We start from the raw sequence: 17,532 nt of genomic DNA, 5'->3' as shown, positions 1-17,532 counted from the left end.
AGATGGGAGAATCACTTGAACCTGGGAGTTGGAGGTTGCAGTAAGCTGAGAGCATACCATTGTACTCCAGCCTGGGCAACAGAGCGAGACTCCCTCAAGAAAGAAAGTGAGAAAGAAAAGAAAGAAAGAAAGAAAAGAGAGAAAGAGAAAGAGGAAGAAAAAGAAAAAGAAAGAAAGAAAGGAAAGGAAAGGAAAGGAAGAAAGAAGAAAGGAAAGAAAGGAAAGAAAGAAAAAGAAAATGAAGTCCACAGCTGCATGCTGCTCTTGGGCTGACACAGCCTGAAAGAGCCAGCCCTTTGTCTATCTACAGCAGCAAAGCCTTCCTGGAATGTCATTTGAGTTATTCCATCCAGTAGTCCAATCCATTTTCTCTCCTGGCGCATTAGCAAGTTACTTACTAAGCATCTACTGTATACCCAACAGCAAATCCCAGGATCATTTGAGACTAGTGTAGATGAATAAGCCAGAACCGCCCAGGCATGACCAAAATAGATTGTTGTCAAACACACCTGTCCAGAGGCTTCAAAGGCAAGGAACTGAAAAATATTTCTTTCCTTTTTTTTCCCCCCTGAGTTAGCATTTAGAGAAGTCACAGCCACAAGAATGCTTTCAGATTTATTTTCATTTAGAAAACTCCCAAGGACATGAGTGACAAAGAAAGACTAAGTAACAATTCTAGACAAAAGACGACTCACAGCACCTGACAACACGTAATGTTCATCCTGGGTTGGATCCTAGACTGGGAAAATAGCCATAAGATACTTGATTGGAAATTGGTGAAATTTGGCATATGAACTATAGATTAGATAGCAGTATTAAGCATTAGCTAACAGGATCAAGGTTAACTTTCCTATATTTTCTAATTATATTTTGGTCATATAATAAAAGAGATTTGTTCTTAGGAAATACACACTAAAAGATTAAGGGGTAAGGCCCGGCGCAGTGGCTCACGCCTGTAATCCCAACACTTTGGGAGGCTGAGGTGTGTGGATCACCTGAGGTCAGGAGTTCAAGACTAGCCTGGTCAACATGGTGAAACCCATCTCTACTAAAAATATAAAAATTAGCCAGGTGTGGTGGCGCATGCCTGTAATCCCAGCTACTCAGGAGGCTGAGGCAGGACAATTGCTTGAACCAGGGAGACAGAGGTTGCAATGAGCCGAGATCACACCACTGCACTCCAGCCTGGACTACAGAGCAAGACTTCATCTAAAAAAAAAAAAAGAAAAAGATTAAGGGGTCAATGTGTCCACAACTTAACCTTCAAGTTGTTTAGGAAAAAAGTACACACACACACACGTGCTTATGGACAAAAGAAGAAAAAAAGGTAATCCCAGCACTTTGGGAGGCCAGGGCAGGCAGATCACCCGAGGTCAGGAGATCGAGACCAGCCCAGCCAATATGGTGAAACACCATCTCTACTAAAAATGCAAAAATTAGCCGGGCTTGGTGGCACATGCCTGTAATCCCAGCTGCCTGGGAGGCTGAGGCAAGAGAATCACTTGAACCCGGGTGGTGGAGTTTGCAGTGAGCCAAGATCCCATCATTGCACTCCAGCCTGGGCAACAAGAGCAAAACTCTGTCTCAAAAAAAAACAAACAAAAAAAAGAAGAGAAAGAACAAATGCAATAGAACGTTACTAATGCATCTGAGTGAAAGGGACACAGGAATTCCTTACAGTATTCTATTTGCTGCTTTTGTGTAAATTTGAAATATTTCAAAATAAAAAGTTTTTTTAAAATGCAAGGAGGCCAGGTGCATGGCTCACACCTGTAATCCCAACACTTTTGGAGGTTGAGGCGGAAGGATCACTTGAGGCCAAGAGTTTGAGACCAGCCTGGGCAATATAGAGAGACTCTGTCTCTGTTAAATTAAATTAGAAAGTTTAATTTAAAGACAGGAGAGGCCATGGTGTCATCATTTCTTCATGGAATGTAGAATGGTAAATAGAGGTCGAGGTCAGATGGTTACCCATGTGGCCACACTGACGCTGTGTCTAGGGAGCTGGAGGTGACAACTGTCTGAGTTGACAGCATCTCCTGGCAACCGTTAGGAACCCCAGTACTACCAAAACTTTGTACTGTTCTTGTGACCCCAGGGTCCGCCCCTCAGTCAGTCTCTACTTGTCTCACCCCTACCTTTGATCTGGGGACATCTCAGTGGCTCCCCATGACGTCTCAGGATAGGCCATGTCCCCACCCACCCTCTTGCTCTTTAAGATTGAGTACATCCTTCTGTGGAGTTGGGTCCTGGGCCAGAAGGCAGAAACTTCTCCTTCCTCCCCGCCCCCTGACCCCCATCAGAAACAGTCTGGCCAGAACACTGTGGTGCAAACCCCCAAGTTTCCAAGAACATCTCAGAGCTGCGGAATTAACCAAGTATCTTTGAGTGAGTGGGCCCACGGTTAGAAAGCCCCTCCTCAAGATGCCAGAGTCAGAGGTCAAGGCACCCACCCTGATACCTAGTCCATTGGATGTGGAAGAGGCAGGCGAGGGCTCCATGAACGTAAGAAACAGATCCTCTGGTCAAGGCCCAAACACCCAAGTGCAACGTGAGGGCCCTTTGGCCTCCAGAACTCACAAAATATGAAGTCTATGAAATTGTTTCAATGCCAGCCAAGACTGAGTATTACTATTTGCCTGCAGGAGCCAACCCACTGCCTTCCAATTACCAGTGAGAGGAAGTGGAAAGGGCACCAGGCCTAGGGTCTTCAAAGAGGAGGAGGTCAGGGAGATCCTGGACAAGAGAAGCAATCGCAGAGCCCCCAAGGAGATGAGCACAAGAAGAAGGCCTTTCTAGTTCCCATGAAAGTGGTTACTGGACTCTTATGGCCCCAGGCAAGCCCACAGCCCACACAGCTCCCCTCCTGCAAACAAAGCCCTTTCTCTTCCAGCCCTCAGGTGTGCAGGGGTCGGATCAGCTGGACACTATTCACAGATGATGTTCTCCGCCCTCCTGATTCCCAGTGATCAGGCAAATGAATCTCAGGCCCTAGCCCATAGCAAATTCTTTCCTTGTTTTGAGACAGTTTCACTCTTGTTGCCCAGGCTGGAGTGCAATGGTGCAGTCTTGGCTCACTGCAACCTCCACCTCCCAGGTTCAAGCGAATCTCCTCCCTCAGCCTCCCAAGCATCTACAGGCACATGCCACGACGCCCAGTTAATTTTTGTGTTTTTAGTAGAAACGGAGTTTCACCATGTTGGCCAGGCTGGTCTGAACTCCTGACCTCTTGGGATTACAGGCCTGAGCCACTGCACCTGGCCAACATTTTCTTAGTGCTTGCCAAACACTGTCCCGAGTGCTTTACAGGTAGCAATTCATGGAATCCGCCCAATAGTCTCCTATGAACATGGTACTGTTATTATTCCCATTTGACAGATGTGGAAATTGAGGCCCAGAGGAGTTACGTAGCATGCCCAAAGTCACTGACCTGGTAAAGAAGGAAGCCAGGATTTGAACCCAGGCATCTGGCTTGAGTCTGGGCTCCTAGCCACTTCCTTAAGCTGGGTCTCCTAGCCTGCTCTACCTGCTGCTTCTAAAAAACCTATCAACGAGGAAATAAACATTCATATTTTTAAAATTATAGATACACAGAAAGGGATGGATACAGGGGGTTTCAGCACAGCAGACTGATAGACAATGGGAAAAAGGAGTGGGTCTCACAGTTACCTGGGGCACATAATCTCATTCATTCATCCTATTTAGAACTCAGGGGCTACTAGGGGTTAAAATGAGGAGAAATCAGAGAACACTTGAGTTGATGAAATGAAACCCAATCACACAAATCGTGAAATAATTGGGGAAGGGGGAGTCATGTCCAGTGCGTGGTGCTGGCGTGAGCAGCCGGGTGGGGTCTGGGAAGGAAGATCTGGCAGGAGAAAGGGAGAGGGCCAAACACCAGGGAGCGTTGCATGGCCACCCCACCCCCACTGCAGGTTGGGGGCCCTTCCCCTGTCCTGCATAACTGACCCCCATCCTTATGTTAGCGTTTCCCACACTGAGTTGAAGTTTCCTATTCACTCCTCTGTTATTAATTTCTGTGTCCCCAGGGATAGACATGGATTCAGTGTTTGTTGAGTGACTTTCTGAATGAAAAAGCCTCCAAGGGGGAAAAAAGAAGCACAGGTGTGCAGAGGGGAGATGAGCAGGCAGGCTCACCTGAGCAGGGCCACTGCAGCGGCTGCTTCTCAAACCCTAATATGCATAAGAAGCTCATGAGGAGCTTGCAGAACTGCAAATCCTGATTCGGGAGATGCGGGAGTGAGGGCCTGACATTCTTCATGTCCAAAGAGCTTGCTGGAGATGCAAATACTCCCGGTCCCCGGACCCCACTTTGAGTAACAAGACCCTAGATGATCCCCACCCATCCCCATCCCCAAGAGAAGCTCATTCCACACTAGGAATCCCTCCCTCCCTCTGCCTCACCTTCCAGAAGCTGCTCACGCAGCCTCAGCCAGCCACTGCTCCCATTTTTCCTCTTCCTTCCCAGAACCAGGTTTGAAGACAGTCAGCCTCATCCCTGCTGTTCCCACAACGTGTGTCCACTGGTCCTAAGGGAGGCTTGGTGAAGGGGCTCCTGTGGTCAGGGACATCTCCCAGGACTCAGAATCACAGCTCACGTTACCTCCAAGAAGTCCTGCAATGAGAAAGCTTTGTTTAGGAGCTGGGGTTGGTGGGGGGAGGAAGAGAAGAGATGGCTGAGGTGGGGGAGAGACTTAGTGGTTCCATTAATCTTCATCAGCACCCTCCACCCATGCTACTCAAATCTAAGTGACATCCCATGGTGGCTTTCCTGTCACCCAAATGCCATCCTCAGATCTTCCCCATAAGGAAATTCCAGAGCCACCATTGGAAACAGGCAAGATTTGTCTTTATTTTGGGAGAGGTAGAGGAGGGGAGGCACCTTTTCCCAGTCAGTGACGCTCTGTTCATTGTAAATCTTCAGGTCCCTTGTCCCCAATCTCCTTTCCCTCTCTTCCTTACAGGATCTGTTCTCACCCTGCTAATAAAACTATACCTGAGACTGGGTCATTATAAAGGAAAGAAGTGTAATTGACTCACAATTCCACATGGCTGAGGAGGCCTCACAATCATGGTGGAACACGATGAAAGAGCAAAGGGACGTCTTACATGGCTGCAGGCAAAAGAGAGACTGAAAACCAAGCGAAAGGCGAAACTTTATATAACCATTAGACCTTGTGAGAGTTAATCACCAGAACGGCACAGGAAAGAGCAGCATGGGAAAGACCCACCCCCATGATTCAATTACCTCCCACCAGGTCCCTCAAGATGAGATTCAGGTGGGACACAGCCAAACCATATCAGATCTGATGTCTTTACTTGCACTGAATTGTAAATGATTGATAAGACTGAATTATGTCACCTCTGAAGGCTTGTTATTCTTGGTTTGCTCCCCTCTCCCAACCTCAGATGTATTTTCTGCTCTTCTCTGACCCTGGGAGGCTGACCTTTGGGGACAACATCAGCCAGGGCTCCTCACCCTCTGGCTTCCTGTTGGGTTTGGCCAATAGGGGGTCTGCTGGGAGATCTGAGGGCAAGAAGAGAGCACCACTGAGATATTTCCCACCTGCTTCAGCCTGGATCATGGGGCAGTGGATACGTCTCCGCAGCCTCTGTCCCCTGCAGTGCACCTCTCCCGGGCTCCCTTGAACTCTTCTGCCTGGGTGCTAACAGCTTCCTGCTGTTGCAAGGCCAGGGGTGCCTCACTGTCTCTGCAGATTCCTTTAGTCCCATCCATTTCACTGTAAATAGTTCTTTTACTAATTTTTATTATTTTTTCCTTCTGCCGCCTCCCCTCACCCCACATTTAAACCCGGTTGAGTTTTTGAGTGTGCCTTCTGTTTCCCACTGGAATCTGACCGATATAGGGTGTTGTGTTTTTATCAGGTACAGGGTCCAGATTTGGCTCAAGCCAAAGAAATGAAGCTCTAATCATAGAATTTGGGGCTAAAGAGAGTCCAAAGAGAGAAAGTATTTTTAAAGGGGAAAGTGTGTGGGTGTTTCTCAGTGCCTTGGAATCCAGCTACAGCAAGGGCTGGAAGTGAGTTTCTCACTATTTATTCTCTTCAGCTGCCATGTACTGAGACACTGCTGTGTTCCAGACACCGTGCTCAGGATTGTGGGAGCCAAGGACGATCAAGACCAGGCCCCGTGTCCCAGAACCTTGTGCTCGGGACACACCCAACCAGGGCAGGGTGAATGCCCTGGCATGGAATTGAATGTGACAGGCAGCCAAGCAAGGCAAAGCTGGCTGAGATAAGAGCCTAATCACAGTTCAGACAGAACAGTGGCTGAGCAGCAGACGGAGGCTATGTTCCAACGATGGGGACCTGAGGACCTTGGGGCCCAGGAGGAGGTCACACAGGACCCTGGAGGACTGTGAAGCTGGCCTGTCACTGGACTCAGTGCAAAAACCAGGGCAAGCCCCTCTCTGTGAACCCCTCAGGGAAGCCTTCTCAAATGCCCAGGCAGTTTTATTTGTTCTTCCCCAATTCGGGTGCAAGGGCTCCCCACGCACACACATTGTGCTGGGGCTTTGCAGCTTGAGCTGATTCAGTCCTTCCAATCACACCTGGGGGAGGCCCCATTTGTCCCATTTTATAGCTAAGTAAACTGAGGTGCAGCCCCAGCAACTTGTCCAAGTTTTTATAAAAAGAACCATGGTTTGAATCCAGACTGCCTTGCTCCAAAATGCACACTCTCAACCACTCTATTACTGCTTTTATTTCTAACTTGCAGGAGTAGCAGCATCTACTACCAGCCAGGAATGGTGCTGAGCACTTTGCATTCAATCCTCACAGCGCCCCCATGAGGTAGATCCTAGGATTCTCCTCAGTTTCCAGAGGAAGAAACTGACCCACAGAGGGGTGACTTCACTCCCTGAAGGGCCCATACCGGGTAGTGGTGGAGCCAAGGTCTGAACCCAGGAGACTCCCAGTTCACACCCTAAGCCACTACATTCATTGAGAAGAGGACCTAAGTTATTCTTTTTAAAGAGACCTTCTTTTGTAGGACCTTTTAGATTTACAGAAAAATTAGTAAGGTAATACAGAGTTTCCATACAATGCATTTCCAGTTTCTACCATTATTAACATCATATATTAATAAGTTACATTTGTTATAATTTTCTTTTTCAGACAGAGTCTCTCTCTGTCACCCAGGCTGGAGTGCAGAGGCACGATCTCAGCTCACTGCAACCTCCACCTCCCAGGTTCAAGCGATTCTCCTGCATCAGCCTCCTGAGTAGCTGGGATCACAGACGCATGCCACCACACTCGGCTAATTTGTTTGTATTTTTAGTAGGAGATGGGGTTTCACCATATTGGCCAGCCTAGTCTCGAACTCCTGATCTCAGGTGATCCACCTGCCTTGGCCTCCCAAACTGCTGAGATTACAGGCATGAGCCACCGCACCTGGCCACATTTGTTGTAATTAATGCACCAATATTGGTACATCTTTATTAACTGAAGTTCCTACTTTGTTCACATTGTCTTAGTTTACCTAATGCCCTGTTTGTGTTCCAGGTCTCATCAGGATAACATAGGACTTTGCATTGCCACATCTCTCTCTCTCTTTTTTTCTTTTTTTTTTGCTATGGAGTCAATGTCACCCAGGATGGAGTGCAATGGCATGATCTCAGCTTACTGCAACCTCTGCCTCCTGGGTTCAAGTGATTCTCCTGCCTCAGCCTCCCAAGTAGCTGGTATTAAAGGTGCGTGCCACCACATCTGGCTAATTTTTATATTTTTAGTAGAGATGGGGTTTCGCTGTGTTGGCCAAACTGGTCTAGAACTCCTGACCTCACGTGATCCACCCACCACGGCTTCACATTGTCACATCTCTTTGGGTTCCTTTTGGCTATGACAATTTATCACACTTTCCTTGTTTTGATGATCTTGACAATGTTTTCAATTGTGATAAACTATATGTAACATAAAAATTATCATCTTAACCACTTTTAAGTGCACAGTTCTGTTGTGTTAAGTGTATTTACATCGTTGTGAGTCAGATCTCCAGAATTTTTGCATCTTGCAGAATGGAAACTCTATACCCATTAAACAACAACTTACCATTACCCTTCCCCTAAGCTCCTGGTCAGCATTTTACTTTATGTTTCTAGGCATTAAACTACTTTAGATACCTCGTATAAGTGAAATCATATAATATTTGTCTTTTTGTGACCAGGTTATTTCACCTAGCATAACATCTTCAAGTTTCACCCATGCCATAGCATGTACCAGAATTTCTTTCCTTTTTAAGGCTGAATAACATTTCACTGAATGGATACATACCACATTTTGTTTATCTATTCATTTGTCGATGGACAGCTGGGTGATATCTACCTTCTGGCCTTTGTGAATAGTACTGCCGTGAACATGGACGTACCAATATCTCTTTCAGACGCTACTTTCATTTCTTTGAGATGTATACTCAGAAGTGGGATTGCTGGACCATATTGTATTTATATTTTAATTTGTTTTTTCTGAGATGGAGTCTCAACTCTGTCACCTGAGCTTGAGTGCAGTGGTGCAATCTCAGCTCACTGCAACCTCCACCTCCCAGGTTCAAGCGATTCTCCTGCCTCAGTCTCCTGAGTAGCTGGGATTACAGGCGCCTGCCACTACACCCAGCTAATTTTTTGTATTTTTAGTAGAGATGGAGTTTCACAATTTTGGCCAGGCTGGTCTCAAACTCCTGACCTCATGAATTGCCCACCTCAGCCTCCCAAAGTGCTGGGATTACAGGTGTGAGCCACCGTGCCGGCCTCTATTTTTAATTTTTTTAGGAACCACAATAACATTTTCCATAGTGGCTGCACCATTTAACATTCCCACCAACAGTGAGCAGGTGTTCAGTTTCTCCATGCTCTCATCAACACTTGCAGTTTTCTGGGGTTTTCTTGATGGTAGCCATCTTAATGAGTACAACATGGCATCCTGTGGTCTTGATTTGCATTTTCCCAGTGGCTGGGAAGATGAGCATCTTTTCACACGTGTGCTTGTTGGCCATTTGTATATCTTTATGTCTTCATTGGGGAAAAGTCTACTCAAGTTCTTTGCCTGTTTTTTAATGAGGTTAATTTTTTGTTATTGAGTTGTAGGAGTTCCTTACATATTCTAGATATTCACCCCTTATCAGACACAGTCATATGTCACTTGATGGGAATATGTTCTGAGAAACGAGTCATTATGCAATTTTGTCACTGATTGTGCAAATATCACAGAGTGTACTTACACAAACCTAGATGGCATATATATTTTTATTTACATATATTATGCAAAACCAGGTGTCCCAGCACAGTACTAAATATCAGTCTTTTCCCTTACTGGACCTGCAATGCCAATATCAAGTGCCATGTATCAGGTTTTTTTTTTTTTTTTTTTTTTTGAGATGGAGTTTCACTCTTGTCACCCAGGTTGGAGTGCAGTGACACAATCTCGACTCACTGCCACTTCTGCCTTCTGGGTTCAAGTGATTCTCCTGCCTCACCAGTAGCTGGGATTATAGGTGCCCACCACCACGCCTGACTAATTTTTTTTTTTTTTTTGTATTTTTATTAGAGATGGGGTTTTGCCATGTTGGCCAGGCTGGTCTCAAACTCCAGGCCTCAGGTGATTGGCATGCCTTGACCTCCTAAAGTGTTGGGATTACAGGTGTAAGCCACCATGCCCAGTCCATATATCAGATGATTTCAATTTGTGTTCCATTATAATCTCACAGGACCACTGTTTTATATTCTGTCATTAACTGAAACGTTTTTATGCTGCCATGACTGTATAATTTGCAAATATTTTCTCACGTTCCAAGGTTGCCTTTTCACATTATTAACTGTGTCCTCTCATGTACAACCACCTTGACAGGTTTGAGGAGTACTGCTCAGGTACACTGTAGGCCCCTCTGTTTGAATTGGTCTGATTTCTTCTCACTATTAGACTGAGCTTATGGGTTTGGGGGAGGAAGACCACAGAGGTCAATTGCCGTTTTCATCCCTTCATATGAAGGGTACATACTATCCACATGATCTATGACTTTGATGTTGACCTTGATTGCCTGGCTGAGGTGGAATCAGGTTTCCCCACTGTAAAGTTACTCTTTCAACCTGCCTCCATCCTTTTCCATGTACGTTTCTCTTTGGAAGGAAGCTGCAGCCTTTGTGATTTCTCTAGACCAAACACACCCTTATGCATAGTCCCTTTATTAAACTCTTCTCAAATTACCTACTGGGACCCTGGCTACAATATAAACACATAACAAATTTCATGAAAGCCTTTTTGTAGACATATGCTTTTCTCTTGGATAAATATCTTTAAAAAAATTTTTTTTTAGTCACAGGCTCACTCTCTCTATCACCAGGCTGGAGTACAGTGGCACAATCATAGCTCACTGCAGCCTCCAACTCCTGGGCTCAAGCAATCCTCCTGCCTCAGCCTTAGAAAGTGCTGGGACTACAGGCTCAAGCCCCCATACCCAGCCTAAATACTAGTAGATATTCTGCCCAGCCTAAATACTGCTGCTTAGCACCTTGTGATCACTCAAAAAATAAAAAAAAATTTTTTTGAGATGGAGTCTTGCTCTGTTGCCCAGGCTGGATCGCAGTGGCATGATCTCAGCTCACTGCAACCTCCGCCTCTTGAGTTCAAGTGATTCTCCCGCTTCAGCCTCTCGAGTAGCTAGGATTCCAGTGCCCACCACCACGCCCAGCTAATTTTTGTATTTTTAGTAAAGACAGAGTTTCACCATGTTGTCCAGGCTAGTCTCGAACTCCTGACCTCAGGTGATCCACCCACCTCAGCCTCCCAAAGTCCTGGGATTACAGGCATGAGCCACCACACCCAGCCCACTCAAAAATTTTTTGAGGGAGTGTATATTCAGGGCACTTGAATCTATGCTCCCAGGAACTAATATAAAACAATAAAAAACCAAAATGTGTGATGAGACTAACTGAGTCACAGAACTAAAAGCTGCTGGGTCAATAAGCATTTCATAGTCTAGAGTACAACAATTTCCAAAGTTGGGCATGGACTGGGGATGGTGGCTTACACCTGTAATCTCAGTGCTTGGGAGGCCAAGACGGGAGAATCATTTGAGTCCAGGAGGCATCAGTGAGCCCTGATTGCACCATTGCACTCCAGCGACCCTGCCTCAAAAAAAAAAAAAAAAAAAAAAAAAAACTTGAGCATGTAAGCCAATGGTAAATGTTGAATAAAAGGGAAGGACATCTGAGGTAGACAGTGATTAAGTTAAGAATTTTGCAAAAAGGACAGGCTTTGAAGAAGAACCAATATGTGGGGACAATCAGTAAGTAATAGGCTTCTTCCTGCAAGTGACAGAGACTTCTGGTTGGGCACGGTGGCTCACGCCTGTAATCCCAGCACTTTGGGAGCTAGATACCTTGAGGTTAGGAGTTCGAGACCAGCTTGACCAATATGGTGTAAACCCTGTCTCTACTAAAAATACAAAAAAATTAGCCAGGCGTGGTGGCATGCAGCTGTAATCCCAGCTACTTGGGAGGCTGAGACACGAGAATTGCTTGAACCCAGGAGGTGGAGGTTGCAGTGAGCTGAGATTGTGCCACTGCACTCCAGCCTGGGTGAGAGAGTGAGATTCTGTCTCAAAAAAAAAAAAAAAAAAAAAAAGGCAGCTGGGCACGGTGGCTCACATCTTTAATCCCAGCACTTTAGAAGGCTAAGGCAGGCGGATCACGAGGTCAGGAGTTTGAGACCAGCCTGACCAAACTGGTGAAACCCGTTCTCTACCAAAAATACAAAAATTAGCTGGGTATGGTGGCGTGTGCCTGTAGTCCCAGCTACTCATGAGGCTGAGGCATCAGAATCACCTGAACCCAGGAGGTGGAGGTTGCAGTGAGCCAGATCACACCAAGTACTCCCTCCTGGCGACAGATCAAGAGAAAAAAAAAAGAAATAAAGAGATAGAGAGAGAAAGACAGACAGAAAGAAAGAAAGAGAAAGAAAGAGAAGAAAGAGAGAGACTTCTCTCCCATGCCAGCCAGACAGGGAGTCCCTGCTGGTGCCACAGCTGAGGGCCCTGTGGGCAGGGAGGCCCAACTAGAGCAAAGATGACGATGCCCTGGGTTTGTTGTAATAAGATCTTTCATGATGTTTTATATCTTGTTGAGGAGCATTAATACCCTTTTTTTTCCCTCTTGAAATACACTCCTGAATTGCCACACCGAGAGAGTTTGTCCTGGCCAGGAGACAATCAGGCAGTATTTTCTCCTTGGCTCGGGAAGATATTTGCATGTTGTCGGAAACTAGGTTTTGGCCACCCACTAGCCATGCGTGTCTTTGTCTCTAAAGTTCCTTCCAGCTCTGAAATGTTACAACACAACAACTATACTTCTTTTTTTTTTTTTTTTTTTGAGACAGAGTCTCAGTCTTGTTGCCCAAACTGGAGTAAAACAACAAATCTCAGCTCACTGCAACCTCCTGGGTTCAAGCAATTCTCCTGCCTTAGCAATTCTCCTGTAATCCTAACTAGGATTATAGACACCTACTACCACACCCGACTAATTTTTTTGTATTTTTTGTGGAGACAGAGTTTCACCATGTTGGCCAGGCTGGTCTCGAACTCCTGACCTCAGGTGATCTGCCTGCCTCAACCTCCCAAAGTGCTGGGATTACCAGCATGAGCCACTGCACCTGGCCAACAACTATACTTCTTCAATATATGTTTTTTCTTATTACAAAAGTATACGTGTTCACCATAGAAAGTTAGAAAATATAAACAAAGGTGAAGATGAAAATATAAAATCACTCATAATTTCACCACCCGGTGCTAATTCTTAACAGTCACTCAATCATTTAACTGATCTTTATTGAGTGCCCGCCATGAACTGAGCAGTTTGAAATAGATCTTTCTAGGCTATTTACATCTCAGTGAAAGCCTCCTGCTTTGTAACCTGCCTTTCACTTATTTTTTTATTTTTTATTTTTGAGACAGGGTCTTTCTCTGTCCCCCAGGCTGGAATGCTATGGTGCCATCATGGCTCACTGCAACTTCCGCCTCCCCGAGCTCAAGTGATCCTCCCTCCTCAGCGTCCAAAGTAGTTGGGACCACAGGCGCTCTCCACCATCCCTGGATAATTTTTTATGTTTTTGTAGAGACAGGGTCTCATCATGTTGCCCAGGCTGGTCTTGAACTCCTGAGCTCAAGCGATCCTCCTACATGCCTCCTGAGGTGCTGAGATTTCAGGTGTGAGCTGGCTGTACCCTGCCTTTTACTTAATAGACAGTTGAGAACATATTCCCACATTAGTAACTATTTTCCTACAACATTCCAGTTTTTTGTGTTAATAAATGCTCTCAGAGCTCAATTTTGAGCAAAGTCATAATCATTTATTTTTTCTTTTAGAGGTAGGGTCTTGCTCTGTCACTCAGGCTGGAGTGCAGTGGTGCGGTCACAGCTAACTGTGGCCTCAAACTCCTGGGCTCAAAGGATCCTCTCACCTCAGCCCCCTGAGTCGCTGGGATTACGGGCACGTACCACCATGCCTGGCTAATTTCTGTATGTTTTGTAGAGACAGAGTCTGTATTGACCAGGCTAGTTTCAAACTCCTGGCCTCAAGCTATCCACCCGCCTTGGCCTCTCAGATCACACGCGCCTGGCTGCATTTCTTTAGGATAATTCCTACATGTCCTAGGTTAATTAGTAATCACACCTACGAGGCTTTTGGGAGGCAGTGCCGAAATGGTTGTGTCTCCAGCTTTCTTTACATCCTTCCACTCACACATACGCATAGAAATGGCCTGAACTCTTTTGTCTGTTTCAGCATGCACTAGCCACACATAGCTTTATATATTTAAGTTAAAATTAATTAAAAAAAATAAAAATACCAAGGCAGGCAAATCCCCTGAGGTCAGGCTTTTGAGACCAGCCTGGCCAACATGGTGAAATGCCATCTCTACTAAAAATACAAAAATTACCCACGTGTGATGGCGGACACCTGTAATCCCAGCTCCTCCAGAGGCTGAGACGAGAATCACTTGAACCCAGTGGGCAGAGGTCGCAATGAGCCAAGATCACACCACTGCACTCCAGCCTGGGTGACAAGAGTGAAGCTCTGTCTCAAAAAATAAATAACTGAAAATGAATAAAATAAAAATAAATTCAGCTCTTCTGTTTCACTAGCCACATTGCAAGCGTGCAATAGACATATGTAGCTAGTAGTTACTATAATTGGCAGCACAGAAAACATTTCCATCATCATAGAAAGTTCTATCGGATAGCACTTGTCCAGAATAATGTTCAGTTGATGTGAATCATTATTATTTTAAGGTGGAGAGATTTGGAGTGATTTTCTTTATATTGCATTTCTTGACTCCTTTATAATGGTATTTATCAACTATTACTATATATATACACACATATATGTAATGTTTAAAAGCCCTTCTCACAAAGGTTGTACCTTATATCCACTAGCCACTGGTAGATATGTTTAATTCTTCAGAGCCTTTATGTCTGGTCATCAGGCTTGAATTCTAATTTTCCTCCTAGAGATAGAGCACAATGGAGATGTATTAAGACTCTTGGCCAGGTGCAGTGGCTCACACCTGTAATCTCAACATTTTAGAAGGCCAAGGCGGGAGGACCGCTTGAGGCCAGGAGTTTGAAACCAACCTGGGCAACATAGCAAAACACCCCTCTCTACAAAAAAATTTTAAATTTGCTGGGTGTGGTGGCTTGTCACCGTAGTCCCAGCAACTCGTGAGGCTGAGAAAGGAGGACTGCTTGAGCCGAGGAGGTTGAGGCTGCAGTGAGCTATGATCACACCACTGCACTCTAGCCTGGGTAACAGAGTGACCCTCATCTCTGAAAAAAAAAGAAAGAAAGAAACTCTATGCAAATTTGCTTACATTTGCATAAAGAAATTCCAGAAGGAAACACAGGTAATTAGTAAATTAGTTACCTATGGCAGGGGGAATGAGTATCTAGGCAAAAGAAGACAAAAATTGGAGGCAGATTTTGCATGGGAACGTATTGCCTATTAAAAACAAGTATATTAAAAATAAAATTTGAAATATATCTTTTTTTTTTTTTGCAATGGAGTCTCACTCTGTCACCCAGGCTGGAGTGCAGTGGCGAGATCTCAGCTCACTGCAACCTCCGCCTTCCCGGTTCAAGCGATTCTCCTGCCTCAGCCTCCTGAGCAGCTGGGACTACAGGCGCACACCACCATGCCCAGCTAATTTTTGTATTTTTAGTAGAGACAGGATTTCACCATGTTGACCAGGCTGCTCTCGAATTCCTGGCCTCATGTGATCCGCCTGCCTCAGCTTTCCAAAGAGTTGGGATTATAGGCGTGAGTCACCTCAGCTGGCCATATCTTATATTTTAAATTATATAAATAGCATACAGTTGTTAATTTAAATAAATTCTGGAGGGTGCGGTGGCTCATGCCTGTAATCCCAGCACTTTGGGAAGCTGAGGCGGGTGAATTATGAGGTCAGGAGTTTGAGACCAGTTGGCCAACATGGTGAAACCCCATCTCTACTAAAAATACAAAAAAATTAGCTGAGTGTAGAGGCTGCTGCCTGTAATCTCAGGTACTCGGGAGGCTGAGGCAGGAGATTGGTTGAACCCTAGAATCAGAGGTTCCAGTGAGCCGAGATCGTGCCGCTGCAGTCCAGCCCTGGTGACAAAGTGAGACTCCATCTCAAAAAATAAATATATAATAATGTTAACAGTTTTTTAAAATAAAAAATATAAAAACGAAGGGTAGACAGTGACATTGCTTTCCCTGAAGGTTACTATTGGCAGGCTTGCGAGGATCCTTCCAGATTTGGTCTGTTATGGGCAATCACACTAATAACTTTATGATGTAAGCAAGATCATAGATATCTGTGCTGGGTGCTGTGCTTTTTGTCAATAGCACCACCTCTTAGACATTTTACCATGTCTGTGTGCCTCTGTTCTTTCACTAGACATCACCAGAGTCCTGCTTTCCTTCCTGCTGAGGAGGGCTGGACAAGGGGGCCTTTTTCTCTCACACGGCAGGCGGTCCTTGACGACATCGCCACGTCTCTTTTGAAACCCCTGTATCAGGCTGTTTCCAGGTGACAGCAGAGCTGGCGTCAGTGGATCCACCCATGCTGCCAGCCAGGTCTGGGGGTGGACTTGCCTCACTGACCTGGCAGGGGCTGTTCCTCCTGGCCCTCTCCCTGCCTCCGGTATCTCCTTGCTCGCACCTTTCCAAGGCATGGGGGTGACGTGAGCAAGGCGCACTGGCAGAGCCCTGGGTGGTGTCTGGGTGTCAGAGGGAGAGATGTGGACCCGAGTCACCTACAGTTTCCTCTCTCCTTCTCCACACAGTCGGTAACCACAATTGATTGTTGCTTTTATTTTTTCCTTTTTGTGGAGAATGGGGTCTCCCTATGTTGTCCAGGCTAGTTTCAAACTCGTGGGCTCCAGCCATCCTCCCTCCCTGGCCTTCTTAAGTGTGGGATTGCAGGCGTGAGCCACGGTGCCTGGCACCGCAGCACTTTTACTTATTCCTCTCCTTTCCCTGCCAAACTCTTCCAGCCCCAACCTTGCTGGACACGTTCCTAAACCTTCCTTAGCGCCTTGCATTTCTGTGATGGGTTTACCACACTGACCTTGGAGGTCCACTCCCGACTCCTTCGCGGGGTGCATCACTGCTCATGCCTTCCACAGGCAGGGGAGGAGAGTGAGTAAGCCGCATTTCCAGATCCCGCATGGGCCTGGGGTGGGCAGGGGAGGTACACAGGGACACAGAGGCTGAGTCACCTTCAGGTGACTCTGATGCTCTTGGAATTCACCACCCAGCACCTGGACCAAACGGAGACCCTCTAGCTCAGAACTTCATTCAGGAGGGTAGTGGGCCTGTCCCCTCACTGGGAGGCCCAGTAATTGATGGAGCGTCAATGTCTGTGCTCCTGGGTCTACTGGACCAGAATATATAAATCCTTAGAGACAGAGAGAGATCAGTGATCGTCAGGCGCCGGGGTTGGGGAATGAGGAGTGACTGCTAATGGGTATGGTACGGAGTATCTTTTTGAAGTGATGCAAATATTCTGGAATCAGTGGAATTAGATGGTATCTCTGTGAATATACTAAAAACCACTGAATTGTACACTTTAAAAGTGCAAATTTTATGGAATGTGAATTGTATCTCAATAAAAAATTTAGAGGACTGTGCATGTATTGAGAATTAATTTATATGCAATAAGATGCGCCCACTTAAATGTAGAGTTCGATGTTTTTTGTTTTGTTTTTTTGAGACTGAGTCCTACTCTGTCACCCAGGCTGGAGTGCAGTGGTGTGATTTTGGTTCACTGAAACCTCTGCCTCCTGGGTTCAAGCAATTCTCTGCCTCAGCCTCCTGAGTAGCTGGGATTACAGGTGCCAGCTAATTTTTGTATTTTTAGTAGAGACAGGGTTTCACCATTTTGGCCAGGCTGGTCTTGAACTCCTGACCTTGTGATCTGCCCGCCTCAGCCTCCCAAAGTGCTGAGTTGCCACGCCTGGTTGAGT

At 45.8% G+C, this 17,532-nt stretch overlaps 1 protein-coding gene across 6 annotated transcripts in view; it reads right to left on the bottom strand.

Moving 5' to 3' along the window:
• Window positions 1-4,425: 4,425 nt before the first annotated feature.
• LOC105706844 (cytochrome b5 type B) overlaps window positions 4,426-17,532 on the bottom strand; it is a 71,420-nt gene continuing 58,313 nt past the window's right edge. For 2 of the 6 annotated variants that reach the window (XR_010344873.1, XR_010344877.1), the window contains exons 5-7: window positions 14,447-14,531; window positions 5,062-5,134; window positions 4,426-4,636 (exon numbers count right to left, since the gene is read on the bottom strand). Coding sequence is in view for 2 of the 6 variants with exons in the window: in XM_064383236.1 (XP_064239306.1) it covers window positions 14,494-14,531 (38 nt within the window). In the remaining 4 variants the exon portion in view is untranslated. Of the gene's footprint in view, window positions 4,637-5,061; window positions 5,153-14,198; window positions 14,532-17,532 lie in introns of those variants that run through there. The other 4 variants (XR_010344876.1, XM_064383236.1, XM_064383240.1 and 1 more) reach the window with 4 other exon arrangements.

This window comes from Aotus nancymaae, unplaced genomic scaffold (assembly GCF_030222135.1).
Source record: "Aotus nancymaae isolate 86718 unplaced genomic scaffold, 86718_ANA_hifiasm-v0.15.2.pri h1tg000030l, whole genome shotgun sequence".
NCBI classification, from domain to species: domain Eukaryota; kingdom Metazoa; phylum Chordata; class Mammalia; order Primates; family Aotidae; genus Aotus; species Aotus nancymaae.
The sequence above is the reverse complement of the archived record's forward strand: the minus strand, read 5'-3'. Positions and strand labels throughout refer to the sequence as shown.